At 28.2% G+C, this 20,414-nt stretch overlaps 1 protein-coding gene across 1 annotated transcript in view; it reads left to right on the plus strand.

The window, feature by feature from the left end:
- IRSp53 (Insulin receptor substrate 53 kDa) overlaps positions 1-20,414 on the plus strand; it is a 1,008,929-nt gene that overhangs the window by 968,385 nt on the left and 20,130 nt on the right. The window contains exons 12-13 of the mRNA XM_075375577.1: positions 5,042-5,150; positions 8,979-9,147. Coding sequence (XP_075231692.1) covers positions 5,042-5,150; positions 8,979-9,147 — 278 coding nt within the window. The remainder of the gene's footprint in view (positions 1-5,041; positions 5,151-8,978; positions 9,148-20,414) is intronic.

A 20,414-nucleotide genomic window follows, 5' to 3' on the forward strand; every position in this document is an offset into this window, starting at 1 on the left:
TAACAGAGGGAGAAAAAACTTATTTATAATTAATATTTAAAGCGAGAAAAATAATTAGTTTGGCAACCCTGTGCGATTTCTAATCCCGCGGTCCAACAGAATGAGGGTAAAGGGAAATTCCAAGATGGCGAACCAGAATTTAATGAAATAGCTTTATTTCCCAATCGCTTAGGCTGTTATATGTATTAAAAGTATGTGATCAAACAACCGAGTATTTGGTTTGGGGAAAATTTACTCATGGATATTTTCTAACATATTAACAAAACGAAAATTTTGCAGTCATTCTCCAGATCAACAATATTCCACTACTTTCTTACTCGTGAAAAGATAGTAAACTGGTTTCACATGATTTCTTTCCTGAGCCGAATATATTCTTACATATCAACACGCCAAGTCATCAAATAAAAAGGTGATATTCATCACTATAAGCGATACCATCACTTGTAATATGTAACAAACATCATCATTCTCAGAGTAAATATCTTTGTTTTCTTTAACCTCCAGGATTACTGTTACGTATTGCTTCAGAAGATGAGACGAATGACAATTTTTATTGCGTGTGAAAATACCATGCGCGACCAGGATTCGAACCCGGGACCTCCGGATTAAAGGCCGAGACGCTACCATTCTCGCCATGGAGGCCGGCACAGTAAATAACTTAGATTGATCTCTTTTATTATGCTTGAAAATAATGTCACTGATGAAGTTTTATAGAATATTTTCATAATTTACGTAAAATTCCCAATTTTGTGTAACATCTTTTTTAATTAAGAAACCAACTTTAATTAAGAAAAGTAGTGAATTACATAAGATAAATTTTCTTATACTTCACCATTTATTAATAATTGTTTTAGAATTTATACAAAGCAGATTCTAGTTTGCGTTTATATTGCCTATTTTTTTAAATTATGCGTTATTGAGTTACATTTTTTGTAACATGAAGTACATAATTTATTACAGTAAATTTCTATTAAGTAATATAATTGGATTCATACTGCTCGAAATGAATCGGTTATATTTCGATTTTATTTACGCGTAAAAGTTATTTATTTATTTTTTTTTTTTATAAATTAATTTTTAAAATAATTTTAACATTATTTGTAAAAAAAATTTACGGGAACCAATTATTTGAATTGTTAAAATAAATTCGACCCACCTGCATTTAGATAATAACAAAAACATTTCACTATAACCCTAGAGTATTATAATTATATGAGAGAAATGGGCTTAATGTTGGTTGTATTGTATTTTGTACAGCTGTAGAACTGGGGAGTCAAACAGTAATGCTGACCTAAAAACATTGAATGGAAATAACAAAAAGGGAAATGTGTTTCAATACATTTTGCAAAAAAAAAAAAAAAAAAAAACACGTAACAACGTACAAGCGTAGGCATATACAATACATAAAATGACCACTGTATCTCCGAATGTTTTCTCTGCGACATCAATTTTTTTATGAATGCTCTTTTTTAATTTATGTATAAAACATAACCAAAAAGTAATTCTTATTATATTTTTGTTTGTAAATTTAAATAAAATAAAAGAAAACAACAAAATCTTACGTAAATAAAATTACTTATTTACATAATTTAAAATAATATTAGTTTTATTTAGATTTAATATATATATATATATATATATTTTTTTTTTTTTTTTTTTTTTTTTTTTTTTTTTTTTTTAATTGATATCTTTTACTTAATTATTCTGACGGAATAATTAATTAATATAATTCTGTTTGCGAAAAAGCTTTGAATTGAATATATTTTTTTTTTAATTGGTTTCAAATTGTGGTACAACATTCATTGGTGCAGATGGTTGTTGGAAAATGTTCGTTTATTTTTTTCGTAACTAAGTAAATTGCTTAGGGTGGTTTTATTACGGGAAATTAGAAAAAAAGTACGAGGGTTTGTTTTTACCCATTTAAATTTTATCCCTCCTCGGTTAAAATGCATATAATCCCCAAAGGAAAAAGATATCATTCAGGAATAAAAGTACATCCAGCAATTTCGTAATATAACCTGAAATTTAGAATTCTTTGATAAAGTCTTTGTTTTACTTTTCTTTGTTCTCTCTCTTTATAAATTACAAAATTTAATAATAATTACCTACCGTTAAAATAATCTGTAGACATTAGTTTTATTGTTTTAATCTTATCAGTTATGTGTTTACTTATTTATTCAATTATTTTTTATAACAAAGCATATTTTTATTAATTTACTTTTGAGTGCTTTTCGATGATGAATGTCTAAAGGTTTTATTGGTTTAAAACCCATAATTTATAAAGTGAATTAAATTTAATTATTTCATGAAACTCTATATATATACATATATAAATATATATAGAGGGAGAGAGAGAGAGAATACCGATGTTGTGATTATAATTCAGAAACTACCAGGGTAATCTGAAGGATTCTTTTATTATCGCATTTCTTGGGGAAAGATTTTTCCATGACTGTGTAATCAGTACACCTATACATGACGGATTACTGTACTTTACGACGTAATTTTTCTCGTACTGATATTTTTTGTGGCTAGTTAAAAAAGCTAAATGTTTTCACGTTAATTTTTTTAGAATATATTGATTTTTTTAAAGAGGAGTAAAATGAAATGTTCTGACCAGAACGTATTTTTTAAAATAATTTCAAACAATACTTTTCGATGAATCAATTTTGATAATTGACTTTTTATTGTATAAAAAAAATATCTATTGAATCTCGTTGTAACTTTTTTTAATGTTACTTAAACTAAAATGTTTTAAATGAAATTAATATGTTGCTTGTATAAAAAAAAATTGAAAACATTTATTAAATTTTATGTCGTTATTGATTAATATTAGAATTTTATAAAACGTATTAAATATATCCTAATGTCCTTTTAATATTCAAAGTATTTTTATGGAAAATTCAAGAAAATTTCCTGGAAAATTTAGAGAAAAAAATAAAAATATTTATATCGCATTCCAAGGAAACTTATCTCATATTCTCTAACAGTTTCTTTTCGTAGTTTCTCTGCAATTTTTTTTTCTTATTAATATCTTTATTTTTAGCTTTCGGAACCACCGTAAGGTATTATTTCTCGACCTATGGATCGCGCCCCCCTAGAAGGGCGTGATAACACAAAATGGGGGACGCGAGCAAATCGAAAAGAAAATATTATTAATAAAATGTATTAATTTACTGAAAAGAAAGTAAAACAAAATACATTCTGACATAATAAATAATAAAATATACATTTACACTGATATAATACACTTATAAATAGGAATGAATCACTACTGCACAATGTATTTAATAATTAACTTATCAATATTAAATTATAAACAAGTTTAATAATTTTTGGTGACTCCCTTGGGCCTGTCTTTCAGAGAAAATTTTTCAAAGGAAAATTTAATATTAGAAATAGACACTCTGTGCTCGATCCCCAGCCGTATTGGAATTTCAGGAAATGAGGGTGCTGATAGTGCAGCAAATTGGTTTTTTCCAACCTCCTTTCACTAATCGTGTTTTTTGAATGACCTTGTCTGTTTTTTGAAGAGAATGGTTGACTTCTGTTTTTACATTTAGCTGAGATCTATATTTTCTCTTCAGAGTAGCAACCGCAGAAAACCCGATTTCGCAATTGTAGGATGTTGAAAATTGTAGTAGTATACGAAATGCTCTTGTTTTCAGTACAGAAAGCTCATCATTCACCCCTGTGCAAAATTTAAAGAGTCATTTATTACTAACTGTCTTTTGATTTCGCCACTTGCCGTGAAGTCTATAATGATTTTTTCTTCGGCAGTTGAGAGCCCTTCAGGAGTATTTTGAAATGAATCCCTAACCCGCTCGTAACTAGCTACCAAGTTGTCGTCAGCAAGAAATTATTTGTTTAAATTCTTTGCCAGTGCCGGTAAATGGTTTTCAATGATTACAAAAACAAATTTCATATGTTGTTCTTCAGCCTTGTAAATTTTAACATAATTATCCACATTTTAAAATATTTCTAATTAGTAATTAATATTAATATTTCTAGTTTCTTCTCTTTGGGGAGAATTTTATTAAAACAATATATAGGATATTTTTTTAAAAAATATAATTGGAAAAAATTTTATATATAATATTATTCACCATTTTCGTTTACTAAGGGTTTCCTTCTAGGGAATAAATCCAGTTTTACTTTGTTTTTCTTGTTTTTTGTCTGTTTTTTATCAGATATTCTTATATTTTAAAATAAAAATATTGTTAAAAATAAAATAAATTTAAACATTTTATTAATATCAACTTATTTTATATGCATATATAAAATATAGTTTAACTAGCTGCATAGCTAGTTAAACTTTTCTTAATTCTTGTTCTATTTAAGTTCTTTAATATTTTTATATGACTCTCAAAATTCTATAATAGATGTTTAAAACATGTTATTGCTTTACATAATCAGTTTCGGTTGTACATTCATTTAATGTAATTAACTAAATATATATATGTGTGGGGGGGTGAGTGTGTGTGTGTGTGTGTGTGTGTGTGTGTGTGTGTGTGTGTGTGTGTGTGTATGTGTGTGTGTATGTGTGTGTGATAGTAAATTAATTCGAGTTTTTTTAGATTGGATTTGACTTTTCATGTAATAATCTGTTTTCACTTTATTACTATTTTGAAATCTAATATTTCATTTAATTTCATAAAAAGAATACCGATTCTTAAAATTAATATTGTAAATTTTAGTTACGGTGAGCATAATATATGGTTTTGTTTGTTTAGGTGTTTTTTTTTCCTTTTTTTGAATTTTTTTTATGCTTTTTATTTTTAAATTTTTCTTTGAAGTTTCCATATTTTATTGGGATTCTTTTATAGGGAATGTTACTGAGGAAGAATAATAAAGCATTTAATGAAATGGTTCTGTACGGTAGAGTAGTTTGGTGTATTTTGTGTTACTTCATTTGGTGTTTTCTGTGTATTTAAAGCAATGCTTGTTTATATGTATACTGATCCGATTTTTCTTAGAATTATTATTAGCTCAACTAAATTATAAAAGTTGATAACTTTTCTTTTATTTAATTTTTTTGCAGGAGAACGTAACAAAGGATGGCAATTTGGAGAAAATTTAAGAACTCAACAAAGCGGTTGGTTTCCCTTGGCTTATACTGAAATGCTCATAGATACAAATGACACAGGAACGTAAGTGTTCTTTAGGATATCTATTCCTTTATTGTTATTTTAATTTTACATCGTATTTAAAATATAATAATAGCACTGGTAGGTCCTAGATAAGATGGTCCATTTAGAGATGATGAAGCCACAATAATATGAATAGATTTACTGTGACAATTGAAATTCTCTACTAGTTAGATTCTCTCAATTAAAATCTCTGATACCAACCGGAACGCTTTCTTAAAAAGCAGAATTATTTTTTTGTTTCAAATAAATCAGATATTATGTCTGCATATACTGCTGAATGGTAAGAACAACATCTCGTCGGGGAATAAGAAAACATAATTCAGTTCATTGAACGTAACCTGGGCATCAGTACGAGAAGAATTTCTTACCGCACTAGTTTAAAAGAAAGTAAGGATGGGGAATGCTTTAGAAAGATTGATCCTTTTTGTAGGTCAGATTTTATATAATATCACTTTACCCGGTAATTTTGGGTCGCCAAGAATTACAGTCTGGCTTAATTTTACTAAAAGCGCAGAAATCCGGGCGAAATTTCTTCCAACCGACACTCGCTCACTCCTTTATTTATATGAACTTTCTCCTTTATTTTCAACAGTAGAACATATGTCCTGAAAATTTATTCCATTTTTTAAAATCATCTTTTGTGTACATATAACATACATGTGTGTCATAAACGTTTTGTTACATTCTTCGAGAATCTAAATGTAATGAATATATTGAGGGGGCAAGACAGTTAAAAAAGTGTGAAGTGAAGATATATTTTAAAAGTGAATACCACGTTTAATACGTCAGTTTCCATTGATAATTGAAATTGATTAATTCTGGGTAGTGTTAAGGTCCCTAATATTGGAATCTATTAGTGAACAATTTTATACTGTATTCAGTTAGCTTGTGGATTAAAGAAAAAAGAAACTTTGCGTTTGTGTTAGCGATTTATCATGTTTCTGCAAGTCACGTCCCTTGTATCAGTCCCGATGTGGATTAAAGAAAAAAGAAACTTTGCGTTTGTGTTAGCGATTTATCATGTTTCTGCAAGTCACGTCCCTTGTATCAGTCCCGATTCACAACGCGGCCGTATCATTATGCAACACAATACTCGTTATTCAAATTACTCACCGTATAATTAATTATTCATGTAGTATTATGTAATCAAACACTTATAAATTTATTATATTATATCTTTCAACCCACCGGGTTGGTGTAGTGGTGAACGCGTCTTCCCAAATCAGTTTATTTGGAAGTCGAGAGTTACGCGTTCAAGTCCTAGTAAAAGCAGTTACTTTTATACGGATTTGAATACTAGATCATGGATACCGGTATTCTTTGGTGGTTGGGTTTCAATTAACCATACATCTCAGGAATTGTCGAACTGAGACTGTACAAGACTACATTTCATTAACACTCATACATATCGTCCTCTGAAGTAATAACTGAACGGTAATTCCCGGAGGCTGTACAGGAAACAAATATATTATATCTTTCAGTTTCCTTTCGGTTAAAACCCTTGATTTTTTTATATGATTATTCGTACGCCCAGTTTGTTCATATCAACTCTATAAGCTAACTGAATTTGGTATAGTAATAATGACTAAATAATTCGTAAAATGAAAGTAATTAAAAAAAAAACATTCACGTATTTAATATATTGATGTAATATTAAACAATTAAAAATTACTTTAATTGACAACTCATCAAAAACTGAATTATAATTTTCATACAGGAAAAAAACAAAAACAAACCTGTACGTTTTCAATGTTTAATTTGAGCTAAACAAAATATTTATAATAGTAAAATGTCATTTTTAAAACAAAGTTAACAGAAAAATAAACTTTCGTAACTTTTTTCTTTACTGGATGCATTTATTCTAGAAATTTTATAAACAATCTATGCCCTCCTGCTACGGTAAATTGTGAACATAAAAGTGGATTCAACATCTGAACGAACTCTCACCCAAATAGAAAGTTATGAGTGTTGTTATCTCCACGCGTGAACTTACTGTAAGAGTAAACATTGTATTTCATATTTTTTATGAGATGATAAGTTTTAGTGGTGCTAAATACAAGTCACATAGAGTATGATATTTTTAAGGAAAAGGTTTTAGGTTACCTCAAAATTTCAGATAGTAATCTTTTTTTTTTTGCTGGTTTTTTGTCGGGTAACTATTTTAGTTAGTGGATATTTTTTATCAAATCCTTTATAATTCTTTATATAGATAAAAAGAATAACTTTATCTTAAATTTACATTTTTTCACTATATTTTTAATCCTCTGCTTTCGAGTGATTTTATATTCCAAAAATACGTAACTGCCTTGTATTCAACAATATAAAAAAACATATATGTAATACTCAAATATTTCAGTTACTATGTTTCTGTGATAATGCTAAAAAAATTTACCACCACTAATTTTTGTAATTACTACTGATGAATCATTTATAAAATGATAAAACGACGCCATTTCAAGAACTAAATTACTATCCTTAGAGAAAATTGGATTTACTTTTTATTTAAAATTGAGAAATTAACGCAGATGAAAATGTCATTGCGGTAAAGTGATCTTGACAAAAGGTTAAAAGATTCGTAAGATAAATCACTGACAAAAGAATGAAAGTTTGTTAATATGCCACTGGAATAATTTTCATTCAAAAGTAATTCATTCAATTATTTTGAAAAGTTTAAATATTTTAAATGCAAGATGTATAAAGGAAGTAAAAAGAAAATATTTATAAAACTTTTTGGTAAGATGAATGATTGTTTCACAGTTATACGCAACCCAATGAAATTAAGAAATCTTCGTTTAGTGTTTCATGGTATTTACTTCATCATATCCTATAATGTTTATAAATACGTAGAAGAATTCTTAAAACACTTTTAAATGAGGTTATTTAAAAATTAGAGAAATTAAAAGGGATGAATAGATTTGTTCTTCCAGATTTTCACTTGGAAACATACAGGAATCTAATATGAGGATGATAAGGAAAATGAGAATCCTTCTTGAATCAGATACTACCTATAGAAATTTCGTAAATCGGGAGAAAATGAAGGTAAATAGATTAAAAAAAAAGTAAGAAGAGTGAAGAACAAATTACAGGGAAATAAAGATGAATTGAGAAAAATTAAAGATGTCAAGCATAAAACAAATCTGTAAAAAAAGTAATTTCGAAGATCTAAACTAAATTTTAAGTGAAATAATTTTAATGACGGATATAGTAAAACTTTCCACCAACTTTTTTCAATAAAGCCTGGCAAGAACGAGCTCCAGTTTAATTATTACCTTAATAAAATTTATTCTGAAAAGTTTTCCAGGTTACCCTTTAAAATATCTAGTTAAGATTGACAGAATGGTTTAGAAATTTAAGCGAAACCAGTGTTATTTATTTCACCCATAATTGATCTAATATTACATGTATCGTTTTCATGCAGCAAGCTATACGTATATAACATGTTCAATTTTAAATCGCTGATTTCTAGCAATTTAAACAGCATGGCTTTCGTGGGAATTCTTTCGCAAACTCCATTACTATTTCCTTCATTCGCTGACCAATTCATTTAATGGTTAGACAATGTTTTAAATGAATACCTTATTTAAAGTCTATCTAATCTGAAATAACCTGATGATTACTGATCATAAAATTCATATTTCTAAAGCTCAAATCTTACTTTTATATTTTAACAATTCAATAAAATTTAAATTGATGGTAAAATATCGATTAGTCTTAAAAAAGGTTTTTTTTTATTAAGGTATATCAAAGTAAGATATCTTCAATTATAATTTAATTTATACTATATTTAAAATTACTACTAAGAATTATAATAAACAATTTTTTTTATAGAAATTCATCTCCGCCATCCCATCGACGACAAGACTCAGTTGCCACTACACCAGGAGGTTTTAGCGCCGGTTCTCCAGGGGGAAGCAGTCCCGGTAATCCAACACCCCGAACCCTCGCTACACCCCTTACTAGGTTCGGAGACACCTTAGCGTACAGGCACACTCAGCAGGTAGGAAGCACTTCCTTTCCTTTAGCTCACTCTTATAAAATGCACATCATCTTATAAAACCTAAAAATTTGATGATCTAATAAAAACCACTTGTATTCTTCAGTACTTCATCACAAGTAGTTTATCTTATTCTATCCTAAAAGTAGCTTAATAAATCAACGAATTTCACTTTAAGTATTCAACCAACAATTACCTTTAAACCAACATTATAATTTACCTATTTTATTTTTTATTTATTTTATAATTGATTATTAACTTTGTATAACAGTAAAATAAAAGTTGAATCTAATTATCAGATGCTTTCGCTTGTTGTTTTGTTGTTTACCCTCTAAAATTCCATTTTTACTATTAGAATACATTTTTTTCATTATCAAGTTAGCCATAATTATGTTAATTTAACTAGTTTTTAATTTTTTTAAATAAAAATGTGTTTTATGGAATTTTTATACGGAAATCTATTTTGGAAAAAAATACCAAATGTGTATTAATTTAAATTTTTTTCCATTTGTTGTTAGAAAAAAAAAATATATATATGCGTGTGTGTGCGTGCGCGCGCGTATTACTTTTTCAACTTGTACTGTACTCAATATTTGCGTATTTATTAACCATATGTCAGCAAATAATACGCAATTGTTTTGTTTGTTGCCGACTAGTTTACTCTTATTTATTAGGACATCATTTTTTTTTTGTCTTCTCAGTTAGGTTGTCTTTTTTCTTCTGTTATTTGTTTATATAATTAAGTACTATTGTTTTTATTTTGCTTGGTAATAAAGTATTTTGTTAGTAATCATAAAAACATGTACACAAAATCCAGGACACTTTCGAAACCAAGAAAATAGAAATAACATTATTTCGCCAAATCAGCAAATAATAAAAGAATATCCCTTCTAGAGCAAAAGTAGTAGAAATAACCATCTCTTAAGAGATGAAACTAATCGACAATATAAACAAAAAAGTGCCCGTAAGTAAATGTGTATTTTAGTATATATATACACTTTTTTCATATTCAGCAACTGTCTGATATGTAATGTTTATCATCATTATAAAATTAGTTTTGTTTTTTTACCTCATCATTCTAATTCATATTCTTAAGTTCCCTGTTAGATGTTAAAATAAAATATTTTAAAATTAATATGTAAATATTGTGTAGTCACAACATTTATTCCTCTCCAAAAATTAGTATGTCATTGACCTGTTCAATTTGACCTGTACTTATGTAGTCTTCCTCATTTTCTAGGCCCAGAAATTTTCTCGTATGTGTGTAGATTAAATTTTGGAAGTGTCTGACTTCCATTCATAGCTAAATTGTCCATTCCATTAGGATCAGTTTTCTCTACACAATAAAATGTTATCCTGGACAGACAATATATTACTACAAGCTCGTTTCTAATGTCTGAATTCAGTTTTCGAATCCTCCTAGTTATTACCCTGAAACTTCTAATCAGTAACATATCTGCAGTAACATAAGCTGCAGATATAGCTTAAAATTACACAATATCTACATGACGTTACTCATATTACATAGTACTAGTTAATAATGAAAAACATGATTGTACCAGTATTATCGGCTTTCCTTTTCTGATTGCATTGTTATTTTATTAATCTCCGAAGGCGTTTAATTGTAAATGAATAGTAAGATATGGAAAGCCAATTGCTTCTTTCATTGGTTTAAATATTATCGGCTTTCCTATATAGATTACATTGTTTGAATTAATCTCTGAAGGCGTTGAATATTACATGAATAGTGAGATATGGAAAGGCGATTGATTTTTTTCATTGGTTTAAATATTACCGGCTTTCCTATTAGCTTGCATTTTTATTGGTTCAATTTCTGAAGGGGTTGAATCGTAAATGAATAGCGAGATATGGAAAGGCAATTGCTTCTTTTCATTGGTTTAAATACGAGTATTTTAATAATACAGAATGATTAGGTGTAAAATTAATTAATAAATCCGAGTTTCCCAACTTCGATAAGGAGATGTAGTAATAATTTATTAAATTCTAATGATATTTATAGAAAAAGGAGATTATAATATAATATTAATCTATAATTATAATATATATTTATATATATATATATATATATAGAGAGAGAGAGAGAGAGAGAGAGAGAGAGAGAGGGAGAGGGTGAGAGGGAGAAAGAGGTTTTTTCTTAATATGATGAAACGATTAGATTGTTTATTTTTTGCCAACAACAAAATACGTTAAAATATAAAGTACCAAATTCGATGTAATATAAACATTATATATTTTTTTTAAAGAAATAGAGTTTTTTTGGATTTACTTACGTTAAAACAAAATAAAATAATAATATTATTTTACAATTTATTTAACAAATAATAGAATTTTGGCTTCACTAGTAATAGGAAAAAGACCTTGTTCATTAACGAGAGTGTTCATTTAACCATAGTAATAGATCATACCTGTAAATCGATACATTAAAAAGAGAAACGTTGAAAATGCTATTCTTAGTTCAAGAGCATAACAAAAATCGGTATATTTTTAGAATTTTGTTTTTGTACAAACGTAAAATCGAGTTTGATTAAAAGTTTCTTAAAAGAATTTATAATTTTTTTCTTTATTGTTTGGAAAACAAAGTTGACTAATAAATTAAAATTATAAAGGATAAAAGGAAAGTAATTTTAATAATATAATACCAACTGTAACTATTTACTCTCATCATGAAGCAAATTATCAACCTTAAAACTCATCGGAAAAAATATAGTTCGTCTAGCACCATACGTGATTTATAGGTGACATTTATTGTATATATATATATATATATATATATATATATATACAATTTTGTATATTTATTTGGGTTACATTAATATTTTTATTGATCGAATGATATTCACTTTTATGGGCGACAAAAAAAATCATATGCAATACAAACCGGAACGTTTTTTATTTATTTATTTATTACATATATATATTTTTTTTTTCTTAACTTCTGATAATTTTGATACATATTTTTTCTTCTTCATTCTATTATGAATTGTTTAGTTTACGTGGTTTTGATTTTGTTTCTTATATGTGACCAGAGTTAATTTGTTATAAGTCTTCTTTTTCTCATATATGACTGTGACGTTTTTTAATACTTTAGTTGCTTGATCTGTTTTATTAACCATTTAATTTTATTGTTTATATACCTATATTAAATTATGTTACTGTTCAGATTTAGGTTTCTTTAATTTTTAAATACTCTTTACATATTTATATTTTGTTATTGTCGTTTAAATGTTAGAGCTTTAATGTATTTAACAGGATATTTAAATTTAAATATCATCGGCTTCGGTCGGATTTATTCGGATATTTACAGTACACTCGGCTCATTTCGTATGCATTCGGCTGCTGACGACGTTACTCGATTCTTGACAGTTCACACGGCTCCTTTCGGTAGACTCGGCACCTGAAAAGCAACGGCTCCGTCGTATTCTTGTGGTCATTCATTATTCATTCTTCAGTCGTCACTCTTGTTTAGTTCCAGCCAGTCGTCTGCAAATGGCAATCGCATTATTTATGTACAATCGTATTCAGTAACAGTTCCAGTTCATAATTCAATTATAATAAACATTTAATAATAGATAAATAATTCAAGAAATCTGGCAAACAGAAAAGATCCCGGAAGATTGTAAAACCGCTTTAATTCATCCATTATTTAAGAAGGGCGATAAGACAGACGTAAACAACTACAAAGAAATTTCCCATTTACTGGTCGCATATAAAATCCTACCATCCTGCCTCTTAACTAGAACACAAGAACAGCAGGAACCATACCTATCAGAAAATAAAGCAGACTTTAGACCTAACAGGTCATGCCCGGAACAGATCTTCAGCCTGAAAACGATCATCAAAATTAAAAACAACAGAAGCAAACCCATAATCTGCACATTTGTAGATTTCAAAAAATCCTACGACTCCGTAGACAGGTAGTCTCTTTTCCAAATTCTAGAAGAGAGAGGATTAGATCAGAATACTCGAAGATTAATAGAACAAACAGGAACTAGATCTAAAATAAAATTTGTGGGCGAAATCTCAGATCCCTTTGAAATTAAGACGGGAGTGTGACAAGGGGATGGACTCTCCCTCCTGCTATTTAACATCACATTGGACAAAGTGAGGAAAGAGTTGGAAGATAAACCCAAAAAACAACAAAAATACTGGAAATCGATTTCATTGGAATTCGCGAAATTAATTTAAGTATCCCGTAACTGGTATTTGCAGACGATTTGGCAATCCTTGCGGAAGATGAACGGACTGCGATAAAACAAATAAGTGGGACTGCAAATTTCGTTTGAAAAAACAGTATTCATCTGCTCCAGAATATAAATCCCAAATTTAAACACAAAATATGGAGTAATAAATAAAGTCCCTCACTTTAAATACCTTGGAGAAATTATTACGCCGAACAGCTCTGAGAAACCAAGTCAATTGGACCGTCTGCAGAAGGTCAGGAAAGCTCTAGGTTTAGTGCAAAATCTCTACAACAAGAACTGCCACTCGCGCCAAACGAAAATCCGGCATTACAACACAGCTATTAAACCCACAGCATTATATGCCGGTGAAACATCGACCTTAAATAGGAAAACCGAAATAGAAGAAATAAAGAAACAGGAAAGGAAGATTATAAGGAAAATATTGGGACCGAGACAAACCGAAGAAGGATGCAGATTACAACCGAACAAAATTGTTGAAGTATTCTGTAACATCGAAACTGACATAAGGAAAAGATGAATGAAATTATTCGGACACCTTTGCAGGCAAAATTAATAATCGCGTACTTAACATCATTAAAAGTTGCAATCCCCTGGCTCGCAGAAACACGAAAAAATTTAGAACACGCCGGAATTTCGCTGGAGGGGATCATAGACAGAAACACATACAGAAATAAAATAGATAAATGGGAAGTTAAACCAGAAGCGCCGAAGCCTAAACATCATCGTCCGAAATGGTCTGAAGAACGGAAGAAGGCCTTTTCTGAAAGAATGAAAGAATTTTGGAGGGAAAAGAAGAATGCCGAGCGAAATAAATACGAATCATTAATGCTTAACGTCTTCCATTGGGGAGTTCTCGACTTATAATAATAATAAATAATTCATTTAATATTTCAAGTACATTAAACATTAAATTTATACATACAAAAGTATTTTCAAATATAATAAAAAACTGATAATAACATAAACTTATAACTTTAATTATTTAAGAATCAGCGCCGAACTTCATCTGTTCGTTCATCACAGTTACTATTTAACTTTGTTTGTTCTTAACAGTTAATTTTTGTTTGTACTCTGTTACGCTTAGTTATATTTTTATTCGTTATACTTTTTGTTGTATCATACTTTTTTTAAATGTTTATATTGTCTTGGGAGGTATCACTGAATGGCTTCCTTTTATGTCATTATTACACTGTTTAATTCACTTATACTTTCATTTTTCAGGAACTGATTGTAAATAAAGCAGAAAACACAAAAAAATTATTGTTAAGCTTTATCTTGTTAGAAAAATATTATTTTTTATTTTAGATTGTGTGTGTGCGAACGAGCGAGCGAGCGATAGTGTGTGTGTGTGTGTGTGTGTGTGCGTGTGTGTGTGTGTGTGTGTGTGTGTGTGTGTGTGTGTGTGTGTGTGTGTGTGTGTGTGTGTGTGTGTGTGTGTGTGTGAACGTGTATGTGTGTAGAGATATATGCGTAGATATTATTTTATTTGGGTAAATTTTTATTTACTGTAATAAAGTTTCATTTCTCCCACGAAACATAAAAAAAAGAATAGATTGGTAGTGAAATCTTGTTGGTTGAAATAAAAGATATTTCTAAAGAAATTTTATTTTACTTTTGCTTCAAAGTTTTATTTACAATCAGTTTTATATTTAAAACTGCAATAAAATTAAATTAGATGAGAAATCAATGATGTGAAAGAGAAGTTTCCAATGAAACCTCTCAAAAAGAATCCATATAAGCAATCGTATATGTTCCTTGTATGAAAATGAACATGGACTAAAAAAAGTTAAAAATAAAACAACGTGAAATAAAGTTACAAACATAATCACACATTATGTCCTACATCCAAGACATTTCATCGTTTCAAGCGTCATTAATATCCTCAAAAGCGTCGTTTAATATTATCATTTTTATCCAGTAAGTTCCCAGCTAGATAGTTTTCATGATTATTAAGCCAGTACTTACATTTCAAACTGAATCGTTGAATTTTGTCGTGAACGTATGGCAAACCCAGATACTCATTGACCTCGCTCATAAATCATGGCGCCTTTTATGCTCCTAATTAATCTATTCTGGAACCGATGGATAATTTCAACGTTTGCTTTAACATCTCACTCCCCAAAGCTGGATACCATAGGTCCAGCTTCAAAAGTACGTTGTATAATAACTAATTGTTTTTTAGAAAATGACAACTGAGACCTCCTGCCTAACAACCAGTACATCTGTTTAATCCTAATGTTCAGCTGCTTCCTTTTTTCCCTCACATTATGTTTTTAGGTCAAACGACGGTCCAGATGGAACCCTAGATATCTTACGTGGTCAGCATGCGGGGTATAAAAAAATTTGTTCCGATTATTCTTCTTGCACCTATTGTATGTTTTTAAGCATCATAAAACAGATTTTTATAGTAATAAAAGTAATTAAAGTTTAATTACAATTTTTAATTTTATTCTTTTTTTTTAATAAAAAAAAAGAATTTTTAACTAATTTTAAATATTGTATTTTAGAAATGAAATTTTTTTAATCAATCGATCGAGAAAATAAAAGATATTTTGTTTTATTTACCAATACAGATTTATATTCGTAAATTCCATGATGAATATAACTGTTATATCCAAGTAATATTTAACTAGCGATAATCAAATTAATCGATTATATAGTATCTGCTCGATAACAATCGCTTTCACAGTTACAAACCATTTCACTTTGTTGTCATGCATATCAATATTAATTAATCAGCAGACGGTATTGTGCAATCATAACGAAGATCGAGTTTCAAATACGATTAATAATCTGAAACATATTATTGTTATATTGAGAAATTGCATCATATTTCCAACCATATTATATATTAAATTATTTATATTTTAAATTAAATATATCAATTATTTGTAAATTAAATAAATAACAAACCAAAGACTTTAGTTTACCAAATTAGTAGTTTTCTGGAATTTTGTTACTAATCTTCAAAAATGTACATTTTGAAACGGGGTGGTGGTCCGTTGCTATTTAGGGGAAGCCTTTATTTTGCAGTAACTGTTGCTTGTTTATTTTATTTGCATCGTTTTGTAAAAATAAAATATTTTTATTTAGATTTTTTTTTCAATAGTAATTTTTATTAAAAAATTTTGAAAGAGTTTTATCTTTATCAATACATAAATGAATTAAAAAGTTAATAATTCTAATGTATTCCGTAATTTTTAATAAAATAAAACAGAAAGTACTGTAATAATAAATTAACTTATTATTTTACTCCGTGGCGCGAGTGGTAGCGTCTCGGCCTTTCATCCGGAGGTCCCGGGTTCGAATCCCGGTCAGGAATGGCATTTTTCACACATGCTACAAAATCGTTCATCTCATCCTGGTCAGATTAATAAATAAAAATTTTTTAAAGCTTTACTTGATCGTCAAAACTTACAACTTATCAAATTCTTCTTATAAAAAATTGTAAATTTTTTCACATTCCTCATTCATTGATGTTTATAAATATAATTTTATTATGCACATCATGCTAATAAAAATTAATTTTGTTGATATTAAGATTTTTATTAATCTATAAATATTTTGTCTCAGTTTTTAATATAAAGAGCATATTATCACTAAAGAATTCCCTTTTTATTTTTTTATTAAAGCAATAAAATTGCAAAAGAATGATAAATGATATAAAAATTTATTAACAGGTATCAAAGCTTTTTACTGAATCCATTGAGAACTGGAGAATTGCCTCAAACCAGTCAAGGAAATAATTTAAAATAAAATTATATAACAACTAATTTTTTATAAATTTACCAATGGAAACAACGATTTTTGTATCAGAACTTGGATTTAGAAATTAAAAATATAAAAATAATTGTCTCACGTATTGCGTTTTATTACGTTGCTTTTTTGAGGAAAACTTCAGAATTAAAAACCAATTTTTCTTTTCTTTTTTTTTTAAAAAAAAGAATTGCAATTTTTAAAATATAATTTTGCCCTCTCTTGAGAGGGGAAGGTTAAAGTGAAAATTAGATAATTTTCACCTAAACAATTTGGCTAGTATATCATAATGCATTACAGAAATCGGAATATTTAATTTTATAACGAAAATTAAAGATAAAGATTGAAGTACATAAATATTTTGAAGATATAGCATTTGTGAAATACATTCATAATAAAATAATAGCTCAGAATAGACAGGAATAGAAGAAGTCGAATAATCGAATAAGTCGTATAATTTAAATAGAAACTCCTTTTTTTATTTATGTATTAGTTTTATCTGTAAATTACATAAATTTCATAAATTATACGTTTTATTAAAAATAACATCGTTATTATTATACAGGAGCAATATCTGCGGAAATATTTTTTATAGGTGCCATACGTAATTTTGTAATTAATTAAAATAGAACTTTATTGATAATGGCCATAAAAAAAGTACTTTCAAATTATCCGGATGCTTTCATACGTACTGTACGGATAATCCATATGCAAATAAAATTTTTATTTTTTTTGTTATAAATTGATGATCAATCAAAAAATGGGGAGTGCGTTTTTTTCATTTTTCGATGTTTCATGACCCAGGAACTTCAAAAAACAAAAAACGTGAGAGTATCTTCGTATGTATGTGTGTTGTGTTTTAATAACTTTTGGCTGGTAAACCGATTTTGATGAAATTTTGTACAGAGACTCGTGTATATCGGGTAATTTTTTGGTATAATTATTCTCCAGAAGTGAAGGATTTTTTGGGGGTCAATTTTCTCAAACTTTTGCAAATATAACAACCACACTTTATACTAAGTTCAGTTCATTACCGTTATCTTATCATTTTACCGTTTTAGCTTATCTTACCATTTTAAAAACAATTTTGCCTGCCTCAAAATACCCCTTCCACAATAAACAAAAAAGGTATCTTTTTATTCATTGCATGTTTTTTAACTGAATTTTTTAATGTCTTCCTAGGCATAATATTAGTGCAGTGACCTAAAACATACTTTGGGGGCAATATTGGAGGACCCGGTAAAAGTTTATAATTATAGATTTTTGTATTCTTCATAATATTTTTGGTTTATTATTTTTTGGTATTTTTATTTATAATATTGCAATAAAATTTTATCATACTTTACCTGTACCCTCAAAAAACAGAATCCTTTTTTCATATATAATGAAAATATTACAATTTTGTTGTCAGTTTTTTCTTATAACCTCCAACTTTGGAATTGGAGGTTATAAATACCCCATAATATAATCCAATTGAATTCCCATAATATAATATAATATTATTATCCCATAATATAATATTATTCCCATAATATAATCAATTGAATTTTTTTTTAAATTAATAGAATTAATTCCTCTAAATAATAGTGTTGCAACACGATTTGTAAATTATAAATTGATTCGGTGATTTTAATTCTATTCGAATTAAAATCTCCGAATCTTTAGATCGTTAGATCAATACTTACACATAAACACATATAAATACAGAAAATTATATAATCGAAATTTTACTATTTTAGAAGTCAAGGGGGCTCAAAATTTGACAAATACAAAACTTCCGGTGAGAATTATTGAATGACCATAATTTTTTCTGTAACACAAATAAAAATTATTGGAAAATAAATAATGTAAAAACCAAATAAAATAAACGTGTTTGTCAATACAGTAATTTTATTTTAAATAATTACGATTCGATTTGATAAAAATATTATAAATTATTATTGTTTCGTTTTAATTTAAAAGAAAAAGAATTATTTTCGTTGATTAATAAAAAAATACGTCTGATCATTTGGTATTGTAAACAATAAAAATTTTGAAATAAGAGTCGAAAGGAGGAAATAGAAATGTAGCATATAAGTATACTCGTATGTATATATATATATATATATATATATATATATATATATATATATATATATATATATATATATATATATGTAGATATATATATATATACAAACACATGGCTGTCATTGAACTAGTGAATCAAATTGAAACATCACGCAGTAGTAATTTAAATTCGATATTGCCGATTAAAATTATTGGAGTGGGAACTCTCAATACATTTAATGCTATCCCAAATAAACACAATAATAAAATAGAAAAATAATGAATAAACCGACATTTTAGGAATTTTAATTATTTTCTAATTCAGTAGGTTTCTGTTTTTAAACTAATTGTGAATAAGTGCTTTATTACGTATATTTTTTTAATAAGCCACCACATCAATTATATTAAAGACGACTAATCTTTGAGATCGATTTTATTTTTCATTCCTGATGTCATAGTTCTAGAGCTATTCTGCTAAAAGGAAAATATAGTAGTCAATCAAAAAAAGGGTATGGACTTTTTTCATTTCTCGACGTTTTATGACCCAGGGACCCCAAAAAAACAAAAAAAAAACGCACATATGTACATACAAATGTATGTACAATGTTTCATTGTACCCTCAATTAATTTCCTGATAAAAATCTATATTTACTGTAGTGCTGTTAGTTAAAAGAAGAAACAGACTTATAGGCCACATATTAAGGCAACCTGGAATAGTCGCTTTAATATTGGAGGGACAGAAGGGAAAAATTGTGCAGGCAGGCAACGTTTGGAATATGTAAAACAAATTGTTAGGGATGTAGAATGTAGGGGGTATACCGAAATGAAATGACTAGCACTAAATAGGAAATCTTGGAGAGCTGCATCAAACCAGTCAAATGACTGAAGATAAAAAAACTATTAGTATTATTTTTATTATTTATAAAATACATACGTATGTACGTGTGTTGGTGTGTTTGAAGCTTAATAACTTTTGATTGGATAAACCGATTTTAATGAAATTTGTCACAGAGACTTTTGTATGCGGGACAGTTTGTAGAAGTTTGGGGTCATATCTCCAGGGGATGAGGTAGATAGTTTCTTTGGGGGACAGTTTTCTCCAAATTTTGGAAATTTATTTCTACTTTATTCTAAGCTCAGTAAATTCATCATGCTCATGTTACCACTTTAAAACATATTGTCACCTCAAATTCTCCCCTTTCACCAAAATCAAAAAATGTTTTTTCCACTTATTGTATATTT

This window comes from Lycorma delicatula, chromosome 9 (genome assembly GCF_047948215.1).
Source record: "Lycorma delicatula isolate Av1 chromosome 9, ASM4794821v1, whole genome shotgun sequence".
NCBI classification, from domain to species: Eukaryota; Metazoa; Arthropoda; class Insecta; order Hemiptera; family Fulgoridae; genus Lycorma; species Lycorma delicatula.